The sequence below is a fragment of the Macrotis lagotis genome, chromosome X (genome assembly GCF_037893015.1).
Source record: "Macrotis lagotis isolate mMagLag1 chromosome X, bilby.v1.9.chrom.fasta, whole genome shotgun sequence".
Lineage (NCBI taxonomy): Eukaryota > Metazoa > Chordata > Mammalia > Peramelemorphia > Peramelidae > Macrotis > Macrotis lagotis.
In genome coordinates, this window is record NC_133666.1 from 598,133,986 (window position 1) to 598,152,604 (window position 18,619).

General features: G+C 33.2%; 1 protein-coding gene across 6 annotated transcripts in view; it reads left to right on the forward strand.

Annotated features, from left to right (window-relative positions):
* EFR3A (EFR3 homolog A) overlaps positions 1-17,656 on the forward strand; it is a 135,702-nt gene extending 118,046 nt beyond the window's left edge. For 2 of the 6 annotated variants that reach the window (XM_074202398.1, XM_074202400.1), the window contains exons 20-22: positions 2,660-2,708; positions 2,836-2,927; positions 5,666-5,754. In XM_074202398.1, the coding sequence (XP_074058499.1) occupies positions 2,660-2,708; positions 2,836-2,891 (105 nt within the window). In that variant the 3' untranslated portion in view covers positions 2,892-2,927; positions 5,666-5,754. Of the gene's footprint in view, positions 1-2,659; positions 2,709-2,835; positions 2,938-5,665; positions 5,770-12,679; positions 12,730-14,498 lie in introns of those variants that run through there. The other 4 variants (XM_074202396.1, XM_074202397.1, XM_074202395.1 and 1 more) reach the window with 4 other exon arrangements.
* The last annotated feature ends 963 nt before the right edge of the window (positions 17,657-18,619 follow it).

The window sequence follows — 18,619 nt, forward strand, 5'->3', positions numbered from 1 at the left end:
AAGACCCAACTCTTAGGGGCAAGTTAGGTAGTGCAATAGATAGAGCACTGACCCTGGAGTCAGGAAGATCTGAGTTCAAATTTGACCTCAGACACTTAATAATTACCTAACTGTGTGAACTTGGGAAAATCACTCTTAACCCCATTGCCTTAAGTAAATTTTTTTTAAAAAGCTCCCAACACTTGATAGGATAGAAAATTGGACCAATTTCTAAGAAACTAAAATTTAGTACATATAAATATAAAGTTTACTCTTGAGTTGAAGAAATTGACTTCATAGTCCATCATGATGAAGCCATGATTAGTTAGTTTGAAAAATATTAGGGAATTTAATGGACTACAAACTCATTTTGACTCAATGATATTATAGTTCAGTCATTTCATTTGTGTCCAATTCTTCATGACTCCTTTTGATTTTTTTTTTTTAGTTATTTGTTTGGTTTTTTGGCAAGTTCATTTTAATGTGAGGACCCAGAATCAAACAGGGTACCTAAGGTCATTTAGGTATTAACTGTCTGAGATCAGATTTAAATTTAAGAAGATGAGTCTTCCTGACTTCAGAACTGGCACTTTATCCCACTGTACCACCTAGCTTCCATCCAATAGTATGAAACCAAACAACTAATGTAGTCTTAGGCTACATTAAACATTCGACCATCGAGGATTAACAAAATTATAGTCCTGTTGTATTTTTGCCCTAGTAAGACTGTCTTTGGAGGACCATGTTGAATTCTGGGTACCACATATTAGAAAGGACATCTGGGAACATTTGGCCTGAAGAAGAGAAGGTTCAGGTTGATTATTATAGCTCTTTTCAAGTACTGGAAGGGCAGTCCTATGAACAATACATGGAAGTTGCAAAGGATCTTATATAGGCAAAAACCTTCCTTACACTGAGATCTCTAAGTAGACTGGGCTTCTTCAGTTTTTAGTTGGTTGTTTTCCCCTTAATGGAGGTCTTCCAGCAAAGTCTAAATAATTATTCTTAGGTATAATGTAATGAGGATTCCTTTTTAGATAGAAGTTGGATTAGATGACCACTGAAGTTCTTTACATCTCCCATGAAGGTGATATGTTTCAGAAAGTTTAAGATATTAAGTATGTCTTTTCATGCTTATTCTGTAGTTGAGATGCCTTAGAATAAGCAAAAATGTGAGGAATTCTGAATATAGATATAATCAACTTTTAGGAATATTTCCTACTCATTTATCAAGAAAACTAACTTGTCCACAGTCTTAACAATTGTAGTATCTTGTGTTTCTCTTAAAACATGAAAGTTTGCTTTGATTTTGTTGAATACAACAAAAAATACAGAAATAACATAAATTGGATCATTTGATTTTTCATTATGACCTAGTGGATGACAGCCTGCTGGCCTCTGAATCAGGATGACCTAGATTGAGGTCCTGGCCCTATCACAAACTAGCTATGTCATCTTTGGCATTTACTTAGTTGTTCAGTGCTTCAGCAAATTCTTTGACTGTAAATTGCAGAACAGTTGTTAGTCTGCATTTGTTAAAGGATGTTTCATTATGAGTCAGCTCCCAATACTGATGAAATGTCAAGTCTATGCCTATAATAGTAAAGATAAGATAAATCATGGGTCTCCATTGTGTCCTTCAGTTATATCAAAGAATAGGCATAGAATTACAGAGATCTTTGCTTTAAGCATTGCTTAAATAAGGACTTATTATAAATGTTCAATCAGCCATTTACAATATGGGGGTCTGTGTGAATAAAAAGGGGAATGATAAGGAATGTAGACATAATGAAGACTGCTCATAGGCTGAATTGTTTCACCTTTTTAGGAACTATGTTACTTTGCCCTTGTAACTTGACCTTGAGACTATGGTTTCTTAAAAGAGTTATTGGAGGGGAGGTACCAGTTTGGAAAACTCACCAGGTCTTTTCTCCTTATTGAAAGATTTAATGTACTGAACTAAAAGTACTCTAGTACTTAACGTAGAGGACATAAATTCTTGGGGAGTAGATAAGGTAGAAAGAATTAATAGTATTATACTAAATGGTGATGAATCTCTCTTCAGGGTTAAATTGAATTGTGGGGACAAGTGACATGAAATTGTGAACCCAGAAGAGCAATCTGAAGGAAGTAGTGAAGTTATAAGGTTTGAAAATTGTATCAGAAAGCAAGAGTAACTGGAGTAGCCTCAGCTTCATCCATATTAATTGGAATGCTTTTACTTGAATTGGTTGTTCTGCTCTTAGGAACACCACATTCATAAAAATTTTAGAACTGGACCTCAATTCTTCTGGTCATCTTTGGGAATACCTTGTATTGTAGCAGCAGTTGTTGAACGTGAATGTATATCCAACAAAAATACAAAGGCAATCTATACCAGTCATAGAACACCTCCAATCAATTTATCTTATACACTAAATTGTAATTTTATTTTTTTACTAACCATGTGAGCTTTCCATTTACAGTTCAGTTTCTTAATGAAAAAAAGGACTTTTGCTACAAGAGATATTTAAATAAATTTTCTAGTTTCTCTTTTGCTCTGGCATTGTATGATTTAAGAAAATGAAAAAAAGACCAAAAAAACCTTGAATATTATTGTGAAATCACTAATGGTAAATTCTGTTGATATTTATAGCACTCTCTTCCACAACTAATTTCTGTTTAAATAATTTTTCTCTAGGTCACTGCCACTGAAGAAATAACCTTTGAAGCATTGAAAAAAGCAATTGGTGAGATTTGGAGAATTTTAATTTTTTCTTAGTAATTTTTTCACCTCAACTTTATGTTGTTCCTTGTTTTATATGTCAGAATTTGTTTGTCAGGCCATTTCAGTCATGTTCCTCTCTCTGCTCTTAGATATAAGAAGAAAGAAACAAAAAATACTAATTTTTTTGAAAGACGAGGGGATTTGAAGTTGTGTTGTTGGAGCCTCTTAAATTATCTTCTCAGTATGGAAAGGTTTTCCCTTTTTAACTATTGTGATTTTTATAGGAAAAAATATTTTCCATATGATATTTAAAATTGATAGTTGTAGTAATAATAGCTAGTGTTTGTGTAAGGTTTCATAAGTGACTGAACATTTATTCCTATAATAGTGGAGATAAATTATAAATCTCCTTTTACATAAGAGAAAGTTGAGGGTTTGAGGGTAGAGTGATTTCCTCATGATAATACACTTAATAAATGCAGGATGAGATTTTACCCTAACTGTATCTACTTAAGTTTAGCACTGTTTTATCATACCACACTATCTCTGGGTAAACTACCGCTAAGCAAGAGGTCAAACTTGTGGAATTGCGGAATTGAACAAAAACCATGGCTATGGGTAAATAAAAACAGGACTCTGGATAAAAAAACAGTGATACTAAGGTCCATTCCTGCAATCTTCAGAAGAGCCATGGATTCATTATTAGAATGAGAAGGGAATTTTATACTGTTAATAAACATTAATAACATTAGAAGTAGTGGGGACTGAATTGATGTTCAGTCATTTCAATCTTGTCTGATTCTTCATCTTCCCATTTGAGATTTTTTTTTGTTTTCTTTTTGCAAGGGATTAAGTGACTTGCCCAAGGTCACACAGCTAGGTAATTATTAAGTGTCTGAGGCTGGATTTGAGCTCAGGTTCTCCTGACACCAGGGCCAGTCCTCTATCCACTGTGCCACCTAGCTGCCCCTAATTTGAGATTTTCTTGGAAAAATTCTGGAATGGTTTGCCATGTCCTTCAGATCATCTTATAGATGAGAAAACTGAGGCAAGTAGAGTTAAGTGATTTGGATAGGGCCAAAGACCTATTGAATATCTGAGGCTGGATTTGAACTCAGGAAATTGAATCATCCTGTCTTTAGGCCCAGTACTCTATCCATTGCTCCAAATAATTGCCTATAGAGATTGGATTGATAGAAGAAAGCTAAAATTGGGAGAGAGAAGAAAATAAAAGCAGTGGAAAATAAATAATTCTTTATACCTCATTGATTTCTATAGTAATATTATATTAAAACATCTTACAATGTAGATTGATGAAGACCCCCCCCCCCCAATAAATTGGAAAAGAATAAATTTGGTTTGGTACCATTTAAGGTATGAAAAACTATAGTACATAGTATTATTTCAAGGTTTCTGTTCAAAACTAATTAGTTTTTTTAAATCATGCTTAATGGAATATATTTACAAGTACACTTGACTGCCTCATTTTTCTCAATTGCTCAATGAGAATAATAAAAATTTACTTTCCAGAGTTGTTGAGGATAAAATGAAATTCTATTGGTAAAACAACTGGCAAAACTTAAAGCACTATCTATATACAAACTGCCGTTATTTTTGGGACAGGCAAGTGACACAGTAGAAAAAGCGTAGACCTGTAGATTCCTTCCTGAGTTCAAATCTGGCCTCAGACACTAACTAGTTGTGTGTGACCCTGGATAAATCACTTAAATCTTGTTTGCCTCAGTTTCTTCACATGTAAAATGAGCTGGAGAAGGAAATAGAAAATGGAAATAGCCAAGAAAACTCCAATCTGGATCATGAAGAGTTGAATAGTACTGAAAAACTTGGCAAAAATCTTTATTTTTAGCTATTATTATTACCTTTAAAACTGGGATAAGAACTTAATGTTTGTCTTTCATTTTCGAAGACCACAACATCAGGGAGGTGATGCCATGACAAGCACATAAATTGAATTTGAGTGAGGGGGTGCTGTGCTATCTCACCAGCCTCATTTTCTCCTCCAGAGTCATCTGGGTCCAGTGGCCAGATATGAATCAGTATGATTGGAGATGGCTCTGGATGCAAGACAATCAGGGTTAAATGACTTTTCCAAGGTCAAACAGCTAGTAAGTGGTTAATGTCTTGAGGCTAGATTTGAACTTCCCGGGTGAAATATAGCAATAGATTCAGGTACAATTGTCAAAAAATTCATCACTAATTTTTTTAGTCTACTCATATCTTCGCAATATCAGGAAATTTACAGTAAAGGCCCACAGAATGATCATTTAATGCCCTTTGGAAGTGAGATCACAGGTATATTGGATTGTAATTTTGTAGTAAAAGACCAAATATGTAAGGTGAGGACTTAAAACATTCAAATCTCCTTATTCTTAGGCTACCATTTCATGCAACTGCCTTTCTAAATATGTTTCTGCACTTAGGTTATTCAACTAGAAATTTCAAGAATATTATGTGTTATCTTTTGATCTCTGTCCTTCCCCCACTTTTAAATCAGTGTGACTTCTAACAGGTCTTGTAAATCTTTTAGGTTTTATGGGAAGATTACTATTAAAAATGCTTTGTTGGGGCAGCTAGGTGGTGCTATTATTAGTGACAGGATTTTTTTTCCTAGCTTAGTTAGGACTAGTTAACTACCCAGGTCCCTTCCAACTCCGAAATTCTGAATTCATTGTGAAAGTTAAAGTATGGCTGCATCAAAATATGATTTTATGGATAACATAAACATTGCTAAAATTATAAATCTTGGGGAGGCTAGGTGGTGCAGTGGATAGAGCACCAGCCCTGGAGTCAGGAGTGCCTGAGTTCAAATCCAGCCTCAGACACTTAATAATTACCTAGCTGTGTGGCCTTGGGCAAGCCACTTAACCCCATTTGCCTTGCAAAAAAAAAAAACTAAATAAAAAAATGCTTTGTTAAGGTAACTAGTTTATAACTTAATCCATTTTCTTATTTTTAAAGATAACAATGGATTGGAAGAACAAGAAAAAGAGAAGAGACGTCTTGTGATAGAGAAGTTTCATAAAGCACCATTTGAAGAAATTGCAGCACAGTGTGAATCCAAAGTGAGCACTCAAGCAGTTTGTCAATACTGCAGAATTTTGTTTTTTTTTAAATAGTTGCGAACCTAGTAGTTTTTTAAAGTAATATAAAAATTCAAGTTAGAAATTCCAAATGGAACTGCTGAAACCAAAGAGAAACTAGTGTATTTTGAGTTTTGCTACCTCTTAGCGATATAGACTTCACAAGGGAAGAAACAAAGCTTAGGGAAAGTTAGATGACCAAAAAACAAAATGCAAGTTTATTTTTCAAATTTGATATGATAAAAGACATGCCAGTTAAATTGTAACATTTGATGATTTCTGAATTTATTTTCACTTGTGAAAAATTGTTTTCTAATTGAACTCTTAAACTTTAGACAGGTTAACAAAACATCAGAAAATATCTTCTGTCAATAAATGGTCATATAAAGGTACAAGCTGATCTAGTAATATTGCTGTTCAATTGTAATAAGGAAATTTCTGTACAAATCCTATAAAACTATGAATTATTAGTGGTAGGTAATTAGTCAGGTTTCAAGTCTCATCTCTAACACATTCTGACCATATTTCGATGAATCAGGCAACAGCTAGAAAAGTGTTAGAAACTGATGATCTGAATCAGATGAAGTTTATCTAGGGAACTTACTTCACTGGAAAATTCACAGACTTACTTCAAAATAACAATAATTACAGTAATTAGTATTTTGCCTTTGTTTTGATTTTACACACGTGTGTGTGTGTGTGTGTGTGTGTGTGTGTGTGTGTGTGTGTGTAAAATCAAAACAAACATGACTAATAGACTTCCTCTCTGAGGAAGAGACATACATACTTCTATTCTTTAGAATGTAATATCAGGGGACTTGGAAATTGGTTTATTTATTTATTTATTTTAGTTTTTGCAAGGCAATGGAGTTAAGTAACTTGCTGAAGGTCACACAACTAGGAAATTATTAAGTGTCTGAGGCCAGATATGAGCTCCGATCCTGCTGACTCCAGGGCTGGTGCTCTATCTGCTGTGCCACCTAGCTGCCCCCAACAGAACTGAGAAGCTTTAGTCCAGATTACTATTATTATTATTATTTTTCATTTTTTTGGCAATGTAGTGGGGTTGAGTGATTTTGCCCAAGGTCACACAGCAGGTAATTATTAAGTTTCTGAGGGCTGATTTGAACTTGGGTCCTCCTGACTCCAGGGCTGATGATCCACTGCACCACCTAGCTTCCTCTTAAAATCACATATTTGCTAAAATGAAATTCTTTTTGTATCAAGTTGACAAAATTATGAAATTTGAGTGCAGTTAATGTATGTGGCAGAAACACATATATTTTCATTGTTCTGGGTTACCATAACCCCAGTGGCAGCTTGGTGGTACCTGTGCTCAGTTCAAATCCAGTCTCACACACTTAATACTTAGCTGTATGACCTTGGACAAATCAATTAACCCCATTGCCTTGCAAAAAAAACATAAAAACAAACAAAAATCATTTAAAAAAAAATTCCATCACCAATCAGCTAACTTCTGGTGCTGTGCCTTTCCATAGTCATCTATTTTGGTCTTCTGCCATCCTAGTCTTCAAGAACACAGAGTCACCACTATTTAAGAAAAAGATATTAATAATATATATATATATACTATGTTTTAGACACAAGTCTTCCAGAATTTATTTTATTTAATTTAGCATGTCTGTTTTAGAGAGAAAAAATATCCTAACTGGCATAACTGACCTGAGCCCCTCCTGTACACCATGTCTTTAGACATGACTTTCTTCCCCAATCCCCAAGAGCTAACATTTGTAGGAATCTTGAACAAGTAAAAAAGTTGTAATAGTTAAAATACTGTCCAGATTAGCATTCCAGAATAGACCTTATTTAATACCTTCCTTGACTCAAGAATTAAAGTTTTTCTTCTGTTTGACCAATATTTTAATCCTGAAATACCTATAGGTAATTTTGGTACCTTAATTACTTAAGGAAGGAGGGTGTGCAAAATCTATGATCTTCTGTAGAAAAACATAAAATTTAGTTATCATCCTTAAATCATTTCACTGAGAAAATTGCCTTCTGTACATTTTCAAGTAGGGAAAGGTCTGGAAAGAATTTAGCTGGAAAAAATACTATTAATATTTTCTCTGGAGTTACAAAGGAAGTTTTCAATACAGCAACTCTTCCATATCATGATGCAGTGTTAGACAAAAGAGTAGGATTTCATGGTTTTGTTTTTCTCAACATTTTGATATTGCCAAAGAAGTAGTAATGAAATTCTGTGAAATTCTTGATAAGATCCTCTATATTTAAATTAACATTCACTGATTCTTAGTGTCTTCAATGCAGAGATGAAGAAGGTGATGATGGAGAGGGAAAAAAAATATTTAGGATTGAGAAAGGCCAAAGATTTTTATAGCAATTTCACATCTTTTGATCAGGGCTGTCCAACCTTACTTTTAAAGGTTTATGTTGAAACAATAGACATTATATTTTGGTTTGCCATTTTAGCAAAAATTGTGATAGCTTGGCTTTGTTTACTAAAACATTTTGTAAACACACAGGGGACCAACATAAAATCATCCCACAAGCACATTTTAGACAGCCCTGCCTTTAGATGATTAACACTTTTCTTTGACCTAAGAATTGGTTGGTATTGGAAGCAAAGTATAATTTGTTTTGTCAGAGAAAAACTTGTTAGTGATTCATCAACCTTAAGTTCAGAATTGGTTTTTGTAAACTTAGAAAAATAGTGAGAAAACTGTGATTGTAGAATCAAAACAACCCTGAAAGTATATGAAAAGCCAAATTTGGGAAATAGCAGAAATGACATTGACACTGATTTATCTAGAAGCTTAAGCAATGTAAATTAATTACAACAAAGAGACATTTGAGTCTAGAAAGTGCCTGAGTTATAACAAACAATCTGACTAATATTTCAAAAGATGGCTACCAAAGGTAATGCCAGGTCAAAAATAGAAACCCATTTCTAAAATATTATGAAGAAAGATAATGAACTGTTTTAAGAAGTATCATTTTAGGGGGCGGCTAGGTGGCGTAGTGGATAAAGCACCAGCCTTGGAGTCAGTACCTGGGTTCAAATCCAGTCTCAGACACTTAATAATTACCTAGTTGTGTGGCCTTGGGCAAGCCACTTAACCCTATTTGCCTTGCAAAAAAGCTAAAAAAAAAGTATCATTTTTATAAAGCAGAGCAATACAGAGGAGAGGCAAAACTATTTAAAAGAAAGCTTGTCAAGAGATCCAACTATAAGAGGACCACAAACAGAAGAAAAATGGTAAAGATTTTTAAAAGTCAGTAATATATCAAACTTTTCTCCATGAAGACCAAAGGAACTACCTCCAATTAGCTGTAACTACACAGTCTTCAGTGTGCTTCTAAAATAGAAAAGCTACTAAAGAAAGCAAAGATGGAAAAATCAGCTGGATTGAGTCAAGTGGGTATAGAGGACATCTTTGCTATATAGATAATTTAAATGTGAGGTCATTGGCCGAGTAACATTCAATGTTTCTGAAGGAGAGGAAGATACCAGAACCATGGAGAAAATGACAATATTTAGTATGGAGGAAAGGTGAGATAGAGAACTGCAGTAACTACTGAATCATACGCCTTTTCTTCTATCAGTGCAAAATTTTTGAGAGTCATTTCTATTTGAACTAAGAGTATCCTTATTGTACATATTCATAATAAACAAGAAGATTCTTTTACAAATAATATTTTATAGTGGACCATAGTTTTGACTATTTAACAGTTAATAGAAAGACCACATTTTGTTTATTTTTTTTAATTACAAAAAAGTCTTTGATTTGATATAACAAAACACCACCATACTGGCACTTTTACAAAGATAGCTTCTCTCTGTCCCATCAAAATCACTTAAAATTCCTTGGAAAATGTAAGCACAAAGATGACCCTCTAATCAAAAAGCAAAATAAGGAGGTATGTACTATTAACAGTTTACCACTGGAGTGATGGAAATTGAGTTTCTGTGAATTTTGGTGCCCCATGTTATGGATAACATGGTACTGATTGCATTAAGCGCTTCGTGCAATATTGCAGTCTTTTGGAAGACAACCTCAAAGGAGTTTGACCAATGTCTAAAGTGGAAAGAATAATTAGATGAAGAATTTTGTTTGCCTGATTTCAGTGCTTATTTTGACAGACTGTCAAAGGCTGTCTTAAATTAAGTTTTTGTCACGAACTTATGAGAGAACTTAGACAAGAGTTACATGTATAGGGACAGCTAAGTGGAGCAGTGGATAGAGCACCATTCAACCCTGGAGTCAGGAGAACCTGAGTTCAAATTCAGCCTCAGACACTTAATAATTGCTTAGCTGTGTGACCTTGGGCAAGTCACTTAACCCCATTACCTTAAATAAATAAAAAAATTAAAAACAGTAACATGAATGGTCTTCAGTCTGCTTCACTCATGCATGGTACCTTCTCAGTGATGAGATTACATAACCATATAAGTATTAAGTCTCTTGATGAGGGTGAAAGAGGAGTGTAAAATCTATTTTGGTAACTAGTCCTATTATTTCCTGGTAAATAGAGGGAGACATAAAGGAAGCAGCATCAGATTTTTGGAAGGAGAGCTGTAGTAAATTTGAAAAGCATATTAAAAAGCAGAGACATCACCTTGCTGACAAATGTTCATATAATCAAAGCTATGGTTTTTCTAGTAACAAGGTGTGACTGAGAGTTGGACTATAAGGAAAGCTAAGCATTGCAGAATTGATGCTTTCAAATTGTGGTGCCGGAGAAGACTATTGAAAATTCCTTGGAAAGTAAGGAAATCTATACTTAAATTATTTCAGGTTATTCTTTGGAGGGACAAATACTTAAACTTAAATACTTTGGTCACATGATTAGAATATGGGACTCATTGGAAAAGACCCTGATGTTAGAAAGAATTGAAGAAAATGGTAAAAGGGAAGGCAGAGGATGAGATGGATAGATGGTGTCATAGAAACAATAAAGACGAACTTGGACTGATACTTCAAAAGATAGGACTTGGTGTGCTAAAGTTCCTTGGTCAGGAAGAGTAAGACACAACTGAACAAAATCAGAAGAAAAAGATGAGTATTTGTCAAATTGCAACTCTTAAGTTGTTGCTTGTATAGACCAAGTAGATTTGAATTTGTTTCATTTTTTATTTCATGAAATGTATATTTTCATGAAATGCATATTTATTGTGAAATAATATTCTTGTTAAAATACTATTCTGCACACAGCATTGTTTGTTTGTTTCTTTTTGCAAGACAATGGGGTTAAGTGACTTGCCCAAGGTCACATACCTAGGTAATAAATGTCTGAGGTGGGATTTGAACTCAGGTCCTGCTGATTTCAGGGCTGGTGCTTGATCCACTGTGCCACCTAGCTGCCCCTACACACAGCATTGTTGCTGTGCAAAAGTTCCACAAATTTTAAATATTTATACATCATAAGTATGTTACATATTATATAGTTCAAACTGTTGATTTTCAGATTAATTAGAGTCAACATGGTATACTTAATTCAGCAAAATAAAATAACTTATGTGCAAAGATAATATGTATGGTGGAGAGAACAGGAAATATATGGTTAGAGTGTTAGGTGTTCAATTTACTTACCTCTTTGGGTCTTAGAGCCTTATTTGAAAAATAATTGTTATACAAGATTATCTCTTAAATTACTTCTATCAGTAGATAAAATTTGAATCCTAGTGAGGTCAGATAACTTGCCTAAAGTAACAGTTAATTTTTTTACATAGACTAGAACTAGAATTTTTTACTGAGCTTAAAAATTCAAGTCACTTGACTACCAATCGAGTGTTCTTTCTAATATATCTTTAATTGACTTTCTTGGTGTTACTAATTGTCTCCATATTTTAAAAAAGGGAAGGAAATGAAATTTTATGATTATATTTTTTGGTTTAAACCATTTTAGTGAAAGCAACTTATATTTTTATGTAGTAACTAATTTCTTAAGTTAGGCTTTATGTACATCAGTTACAAAGATTTTGTTTGACTGATACTCTAATTCACAGAATTCAAATTGAAATGGAATTCAGTCTACATTGTCATATTCAAATATGAACAAGAATGCTTTTTACAATTTCCCTGATAAGTAGTTATGTAACCTTTGCACAATTACCATCATTTTGAACAAAACTTAACATTCCACTTTTATAAATACCTACTTTTAATAAAGTTTTTCCTACAGTGTCTGAATTTGCATCTTTGCAAATCATAACCATTGCTCCTTCTTATGTCATGTGGTACTAGGCCTAATAAATTGTTACCATCAAAATATTTGTTTTAGATAGTGTTTCCCAATAGCCTTGAGGTGAAGGTACAATTAGATATTATTTTATGGATGAGTCTTAGAGAAAACTTACTTGTGACCTTCGCTACACAGTATTGAAGGTAAGATTCTGACCCAGGTTTTCCTGTTTGCAAGTTCAGTACTCCACCGTGCAACATTATTCTCCATGAATAATAGTCTAGAATAGTCTAGAAAACAGGTACCATGTCTTCTCTTTTCTAAGCTAAATAATTTCAATTTCTTCAGCCTGTTCTCATGGCACAATCACAGAGTGCTACACCTTTCTCATTGCCTTCATTTGAACACTCCTCATTTTTATCAGTGAGCATCATGATGTGTAGACTTGGCTATTTATTTATTGTGCTTAAGTTGAGTAATATTCAAGTTACACTGGATCATAGCAGTGCTGAATGGTTCAATACCTATATATGTAGAGAAACCAGAAAAGACTTTGGAAACCTTAGTAGCCATTCATCATTTACAAGTCAATGTTTTAACTGATGGGCTTAGTGGTTCAATCTTAATGTTTTATAATAGGCTTATGTGTAGTGATGCGGATCATTGGAAATGTTTAGCTGTTCACATTTTTAGTGTTCTTTTCTTCATTATTCTTTTTCCCCTACAGGCAAATTTGCTTCATGACAGACTTGCCCAAATATTGGAGCTTACCATACGGTAGGGATTTATGAACATAAACCTTAGTGGGATTGACTAATTCTTTTTTCATATAAATTATGACAAACTGATTTTAAACAGTTGTGGTAATAAAATATGTAAGGAAATAAGAAGTCAATATTTTCTTCTAGAATATTTTTTTCTTCATTCCACTGTCCCACTGTCTTATGTACAAAACTGAAGAAACAAACCAGCTGAATTCTAGAGATTTTTTCCCTTGGTTTATTGAAACAGCCTGATGAGCTCTTACATTGAAGAAGTGATTGTTACCAAGGACTACAGTTTCATATTACCCACTGCTGAGCTTTAGCATGTTCTGAAAAAATGTTGCAATTCAAATAATTGATTTTTGAGGGACAGTATCTTACGTAACATTGCTTTAATTGGTGCACCAATCGGAACATTATATTTTGGCTTTTACTTTGTTCTTTAACTAACATGCTGTCTGATTTTACCCATAGACTTCTGAAATAATATCATTTTAAAATAGTGCTCATGTGCTTGTGCCAAAGTAATGTAATGTTAAGTTTAACTAACTGCTGATTGACTTTAAACTTAAATAGAAGCAGTGACTATTGGATACATACAAAAATCTTAATATAGATAGATCTCTTACAGCAGTTACTTACCTATAGATAACTGTAGTGTAATTTGTAGTGAACCACAAATCAATTGGAGAAAAAAACTCTAAGGAAATAAATTAGTACCAAGTATACATTGCATATTGATTTCTGTGTTCTTAAAGTGAGACAGATAAAATAAAAACCATTGGATATATTATTTATATTACTTTGTCACTCCCTGGCCTGTCGTGATATGTGTATCTGTTTGCTCTTATGCTATAAATAGCCTCAGATTTCTTACATACTTTTGGGTCTGTTTTTGATAGTTTTCTCCTATTTCTTTGGTATAAATGGTATGCTCATCAGATTTGCAGCTATCACAAAACTGAAAGGACTGGCTGACAACCCAGATTCCTGAGTTTAGAGAGCACTCTATGTGTGTGTTATATTATAAGAATCCAAGGGCAAAATAGGGGAGGTAGAACTTAGGTTGTGAAAATAAACCTAAGTTTGACTTCCCTTTAGTTATTTCGAGTCAGAATTGTGAGCTTTGATCTTGTCCTTTTAGGGGCTCTATAGTGCAACTTCTTCATACCTTTTCTCAACTTTATAAGGTCCTATATAGTGTTTCAGAATTCATTGAAATTATAAAGTATCTGCCAGTCTATAATAGAAGTTATACTTTTTCTTTCTTGCTCATCTGTCCTTTCTTCACCTTTTCCAAACCTTACTACTTGTACAAAATAATCACATTCCTATATTTTCCATTGCTCTTTTCTTGCTCTTCTGTTGCAGACATTCCCTTTAATTCTTAAAGGACCAAGTTAAGCTTCTGATCTTGTGGAATAAGTAACTTTTTTTTTAATCTCATAATCTAGTAAATAATGCTCCTGCTCTAGCATTGCTGAAACTCGGCAAGCCAAAATGCTATTTGGGTTTTAAAACAGAAGTAGTTATTCATTTCTGACCTTGAGCACTGAGAGCACAGTAGCTTTTGAATGATTAAATGCTTAGATTGGAATATTAGATGTGAATTTTCAAATATAAGGTAACAAGTAAATACCATCATGTTTTTCTGGCAAACATCACATTTTCTGTAACCTAATTGAGGTGATCCTGTCAGTGATGTATTTGAAAATAGAATTCTCTGAAAAAAAAAGCCAATTCAATGTGGATTAGCTGCTGATACTTTTTTTTCTTTTACAGGCCACCTCCAAGTCCATCAGGAGCACTGACTGTTACATCTGGACATACCCAGTACCAGTCTGTCCCAGTTTATGAGATGAAGTTTCCAGATCTCTGTGTGTATTGAGTCTTATGGAGTCAACTGAATCATATTTAGTTTAAAATTGAAAATCAAGGCTAAAATCAGTCTTTTAGGGTTAATTTTCTCATCCCATTTAACATATTTATTCAGAATAATTATGGAACTAAAGTTGAACCAAATGACTGATTGCCAGAGCAAACTAGACATTTTTAAACTGTATTAAGAACATTGGAGCATGGAGATTTGTCAGGTCAATTTGTTTGAATTCCCTGTTGGTTTTAAAAGTTGAACAAATGTGATTTTTTTTTTCCCCATGTTGCCCTATAACATTTTCAACTTTTAAAAAATGCTCATTTCAAAAGCAAGTTTTTATTTTTATTTTTCAAATTCTTTTAAGGTTTTTGGCAAGACAAATGGGGGTTAAGTTGCTTGCCCAAGGCCACACAGCTAGGTAATTATTAAGTGTCTGAGGCTGGATTAGAACTTAGATACTCCTGACTCCAGGGCCGGTGCACTATCCACTGCGCCACCTAGCCACCCCTATTTTTCTAATTCTTAAAGGAAATTTTCAAATATATAGAAGTTATAAGATATATTTCATAAGCTTTTACAAAAATTTTAGCAAGAATGATTTTGGCTTCTTGTTGTATAGAATAGTAAAGAAATATATTTGCTTACAATTCTATATATGTTCATATTTGGTGGCTTTTAGAATAAATTATAAAAAAAAACCCCACCATTGCTTATTCACAGTAACAAATAATATTTGTGTTCAAACAGTGTTCAGAGATTATGATCTAAAAACATAGCATACTTTTACAAGTTTGGTACTGCTATCCTGTGTTTTCTGGTAAAAGTATAACTGTTCTGCTTGAGAAGTGTGAAACTTCCTCTTAGAGCACCAAACTGTGCAATATTTTTCACATCATAGATGTATATATAGTTTTTGGGCCATGCTTTGAAATTGAAGTAATATTTTACTGTGGCTCCATTAATAGAGATATATTTAGTATAGAAAGACATTTTTTAAAAAAGGTTAATTGTTCACTTTTGAATTCAAAAATGCAAAAAATGAGAAGTCTGTACATTATTATTCATATTATGTTAATTTAAATTTTCAATACCATTTTACATATTATTTTTGAATCAATACTTAAGTTTCAATATTCCCAGATCTTGACTTTAAGTTCATTTTGTAAGATTTGAACCAAATGTACCCATGTATATCTGGTTTATTTTTTTAGAATTACCTTAGAATACTCTGGTTTTAGAGAACAAGTGTGTTGAATTTCATAGGTTTATATGCTACAGTTTGCGCATACTGACATGCTTTTGATAGCATTTTCTTAAAATGGAATGTATTTTGGTAAATTCCTTAGCACTAGGTGTTAATAAACACTTTTTTTCTTCATGGTCCATTTTGAAATTCTCTTCAGGAGATTAAAAATCATCTGTTCCACAGACCGGTACCTTGGGTGGAAGATTTTCCAGCCTTCATTGCCATTTACACGAAGCAGCATAAACATCTCAAAAGCTAAAAGGAACTTAATATTTTCAATTAGAAAATTGTAATAAAGTGTTCATCTGAATTTGTGTGTATTATTTAGGCTCTGCTTGAAACAGATAAAATGAAGAGATAAAAGCCAAGTCACTATAAATCTTTTCAAGATGCATACCTAAATAATGGTTTCCATTGATTCTTTTTGGAAGTACAATTATGCATGTTCCATGTTGTAATCAATTAAACCTATGAAATGACGTATTGAAATAAGATGAAATGATCTCAAAAAACTAGCCATTTTCCAATTAACGGGTTACTCATAGACAACAAAATAGCCAATCTAATATTCTTCAGGGTTTTTACTGCTACAACTTGCTACCCTGATTAAACAAGAATTTTTGCATCAATATGCCTACAATTTTGTCCAGTTTTCCCACTTTGATTTTCTTTTTAAGATAAGATGTTTTTGACCTACATTTTTTTTTTAAGAGTCTAAATGGGAGGACAGAATGCAGAACAATCATCATCCACTTGGATGCCATTTTATAAATTAACACTGTGTGCTTTTGTATGAAAAAGAAATATAATTTAATAATCTATGAAAATAAGAAATTAAAATGTATTTTCATTTGCACTCATGCAATATATAAACTGCTGTACATAGTTTGGAAAATTTAAATTTATTGCATGTCTTGATCGCATTTACCCTCGGTCATGTAATAAATAGGCTTTAATTTCACTTTTCAGTTGTTGCTTTGAGTTTTCTTCAGTTTAACTAAGTAGATGCCTATACATCCTTGATTATTGATCTGAATCTATTCACTGTAAGTTCTGAAAATGAATATTTTGTTTGATTTATTTCTCTTGTCACAGGCACACTATAGGTACGTGTGTGTGTGTGTGTGTGTGTGTGTGTGTGTGTGTGTGTGTGTGTGTGTGTGTGTGTTTGTCTTTTAGGCATTTGGAAGTGGAGAGTAGGGGATTTATCCACCATCTGATTGTGCTGATTTTTTCTTCTGTGAGTATTAACTCATATAAACTGTTAGGTGTTATATTTTAATGTATACATTTTTATTTTAGGGTTTTTTATGCCATTCTTCTTGAGTAATTTTAATACTTAGAATATACATTGTGCTATTTTGGTTTTTTGAATCATGTTATTCTTGAATAATTTTAATATTTAGAATATACAGTGTTGATGCTGGGCCTCTAGTACCTGTGACAGTTTGATTAAAATTTGACTAACTCTGAGTTCAAATAATTTTGTTTTCGTTTGTGCTTTGCTTTGAAATTTTTCTGAACTTACTATAATAATAATAAATTTTTCTTATTCAAGAATGAGATAAATAAATCCCCATTTCCAGAAGTAAGACTCATTTTTTGATGTTGTAGATATGGAAATGAGACTATTTTATCTTGTTTTATCCACGCTGGCATATTTTGTTCTAAATGTAATGAATCCAGTTTCATGAACTATAAGAATATACTGTGTGATTCACATGTAAGCAATAAAACAATCAAAAAAAATCAAGTAATCTGGTCATGTGCAGTTTTATAGAAAGTATTGCTGCGACTGTGAATTTGGACAATTGTATTTTTAGGCAAAAACCAAATGAGTTTTCCATCATCAGAATCTGTTCTTGCACATTTCAGAACTTTTATATTCAAAACTATAGTTGAAAGTACTATTACATAATTCTTAGCCTACCTTTTGTTAAGTTACATTTTATGTATAACATTCTGTTTTGCTTTTAAATTATTCATGATGGATTATATGTTTGACTTTGATATCAGTCTTATTGGTGTCACTTTTTTATGATTCTTTTGAGAGCCCTCAAGCTCTAAGCTTGAAAGAACAATCTGAACTAAGATTCTATCCACATTTCACTTAAACCTTTGAATGGGACTACAAGGTTGCATGTAATCTTGTCATCTGAGCATGGACCTAAATGTAGGCTTATCTGATTTATGATTCTCAATTTATTCATGTGATGCCCTAAGCTCTGACTCAATCACTTAGGTTTTTAGATAATTATAGTCTCCTCCTCAGCCCTGACACTTCCCATAACTCTGTAATATCCATGGGTTTTTTTTTAGAAATTTCATATAAAGGATGCTAGTTTTATGAAATGTCATACAAAAAGCTAAAGTGAACTTCAGTTTCCAAATGAGGGAAAGAAATAATGATTAAAGTTAGCATGAAAATAATGTTGGCTTTGGAATTTGGGTTCTGATCCTTCCTCTAAAATCTACTATTAAATGAACAAACACAACTCAATTAACTTCTCAGAAAGTTGGAAGCTCCTCATGGGGTTGTAAAGCTCATAGGAGATAATGTATGTAAAATGGTTTGCAAATATAAGCTGTTTGTTGTTATCCTGACTTAGATGGTTTGTAGCAGAGGTAGGACTGAAATTTAAATGATAGTGGATTCCCTAAGTTAAATGGCATCTTGTTGAGCATGTTGTGAAGGGAGATTCTTATTGGATCATGAATTGGACTAGGTAGCTCCTGAGCTCTGATTTTATGATGTCTACTACACACTGACAATCAGATGCC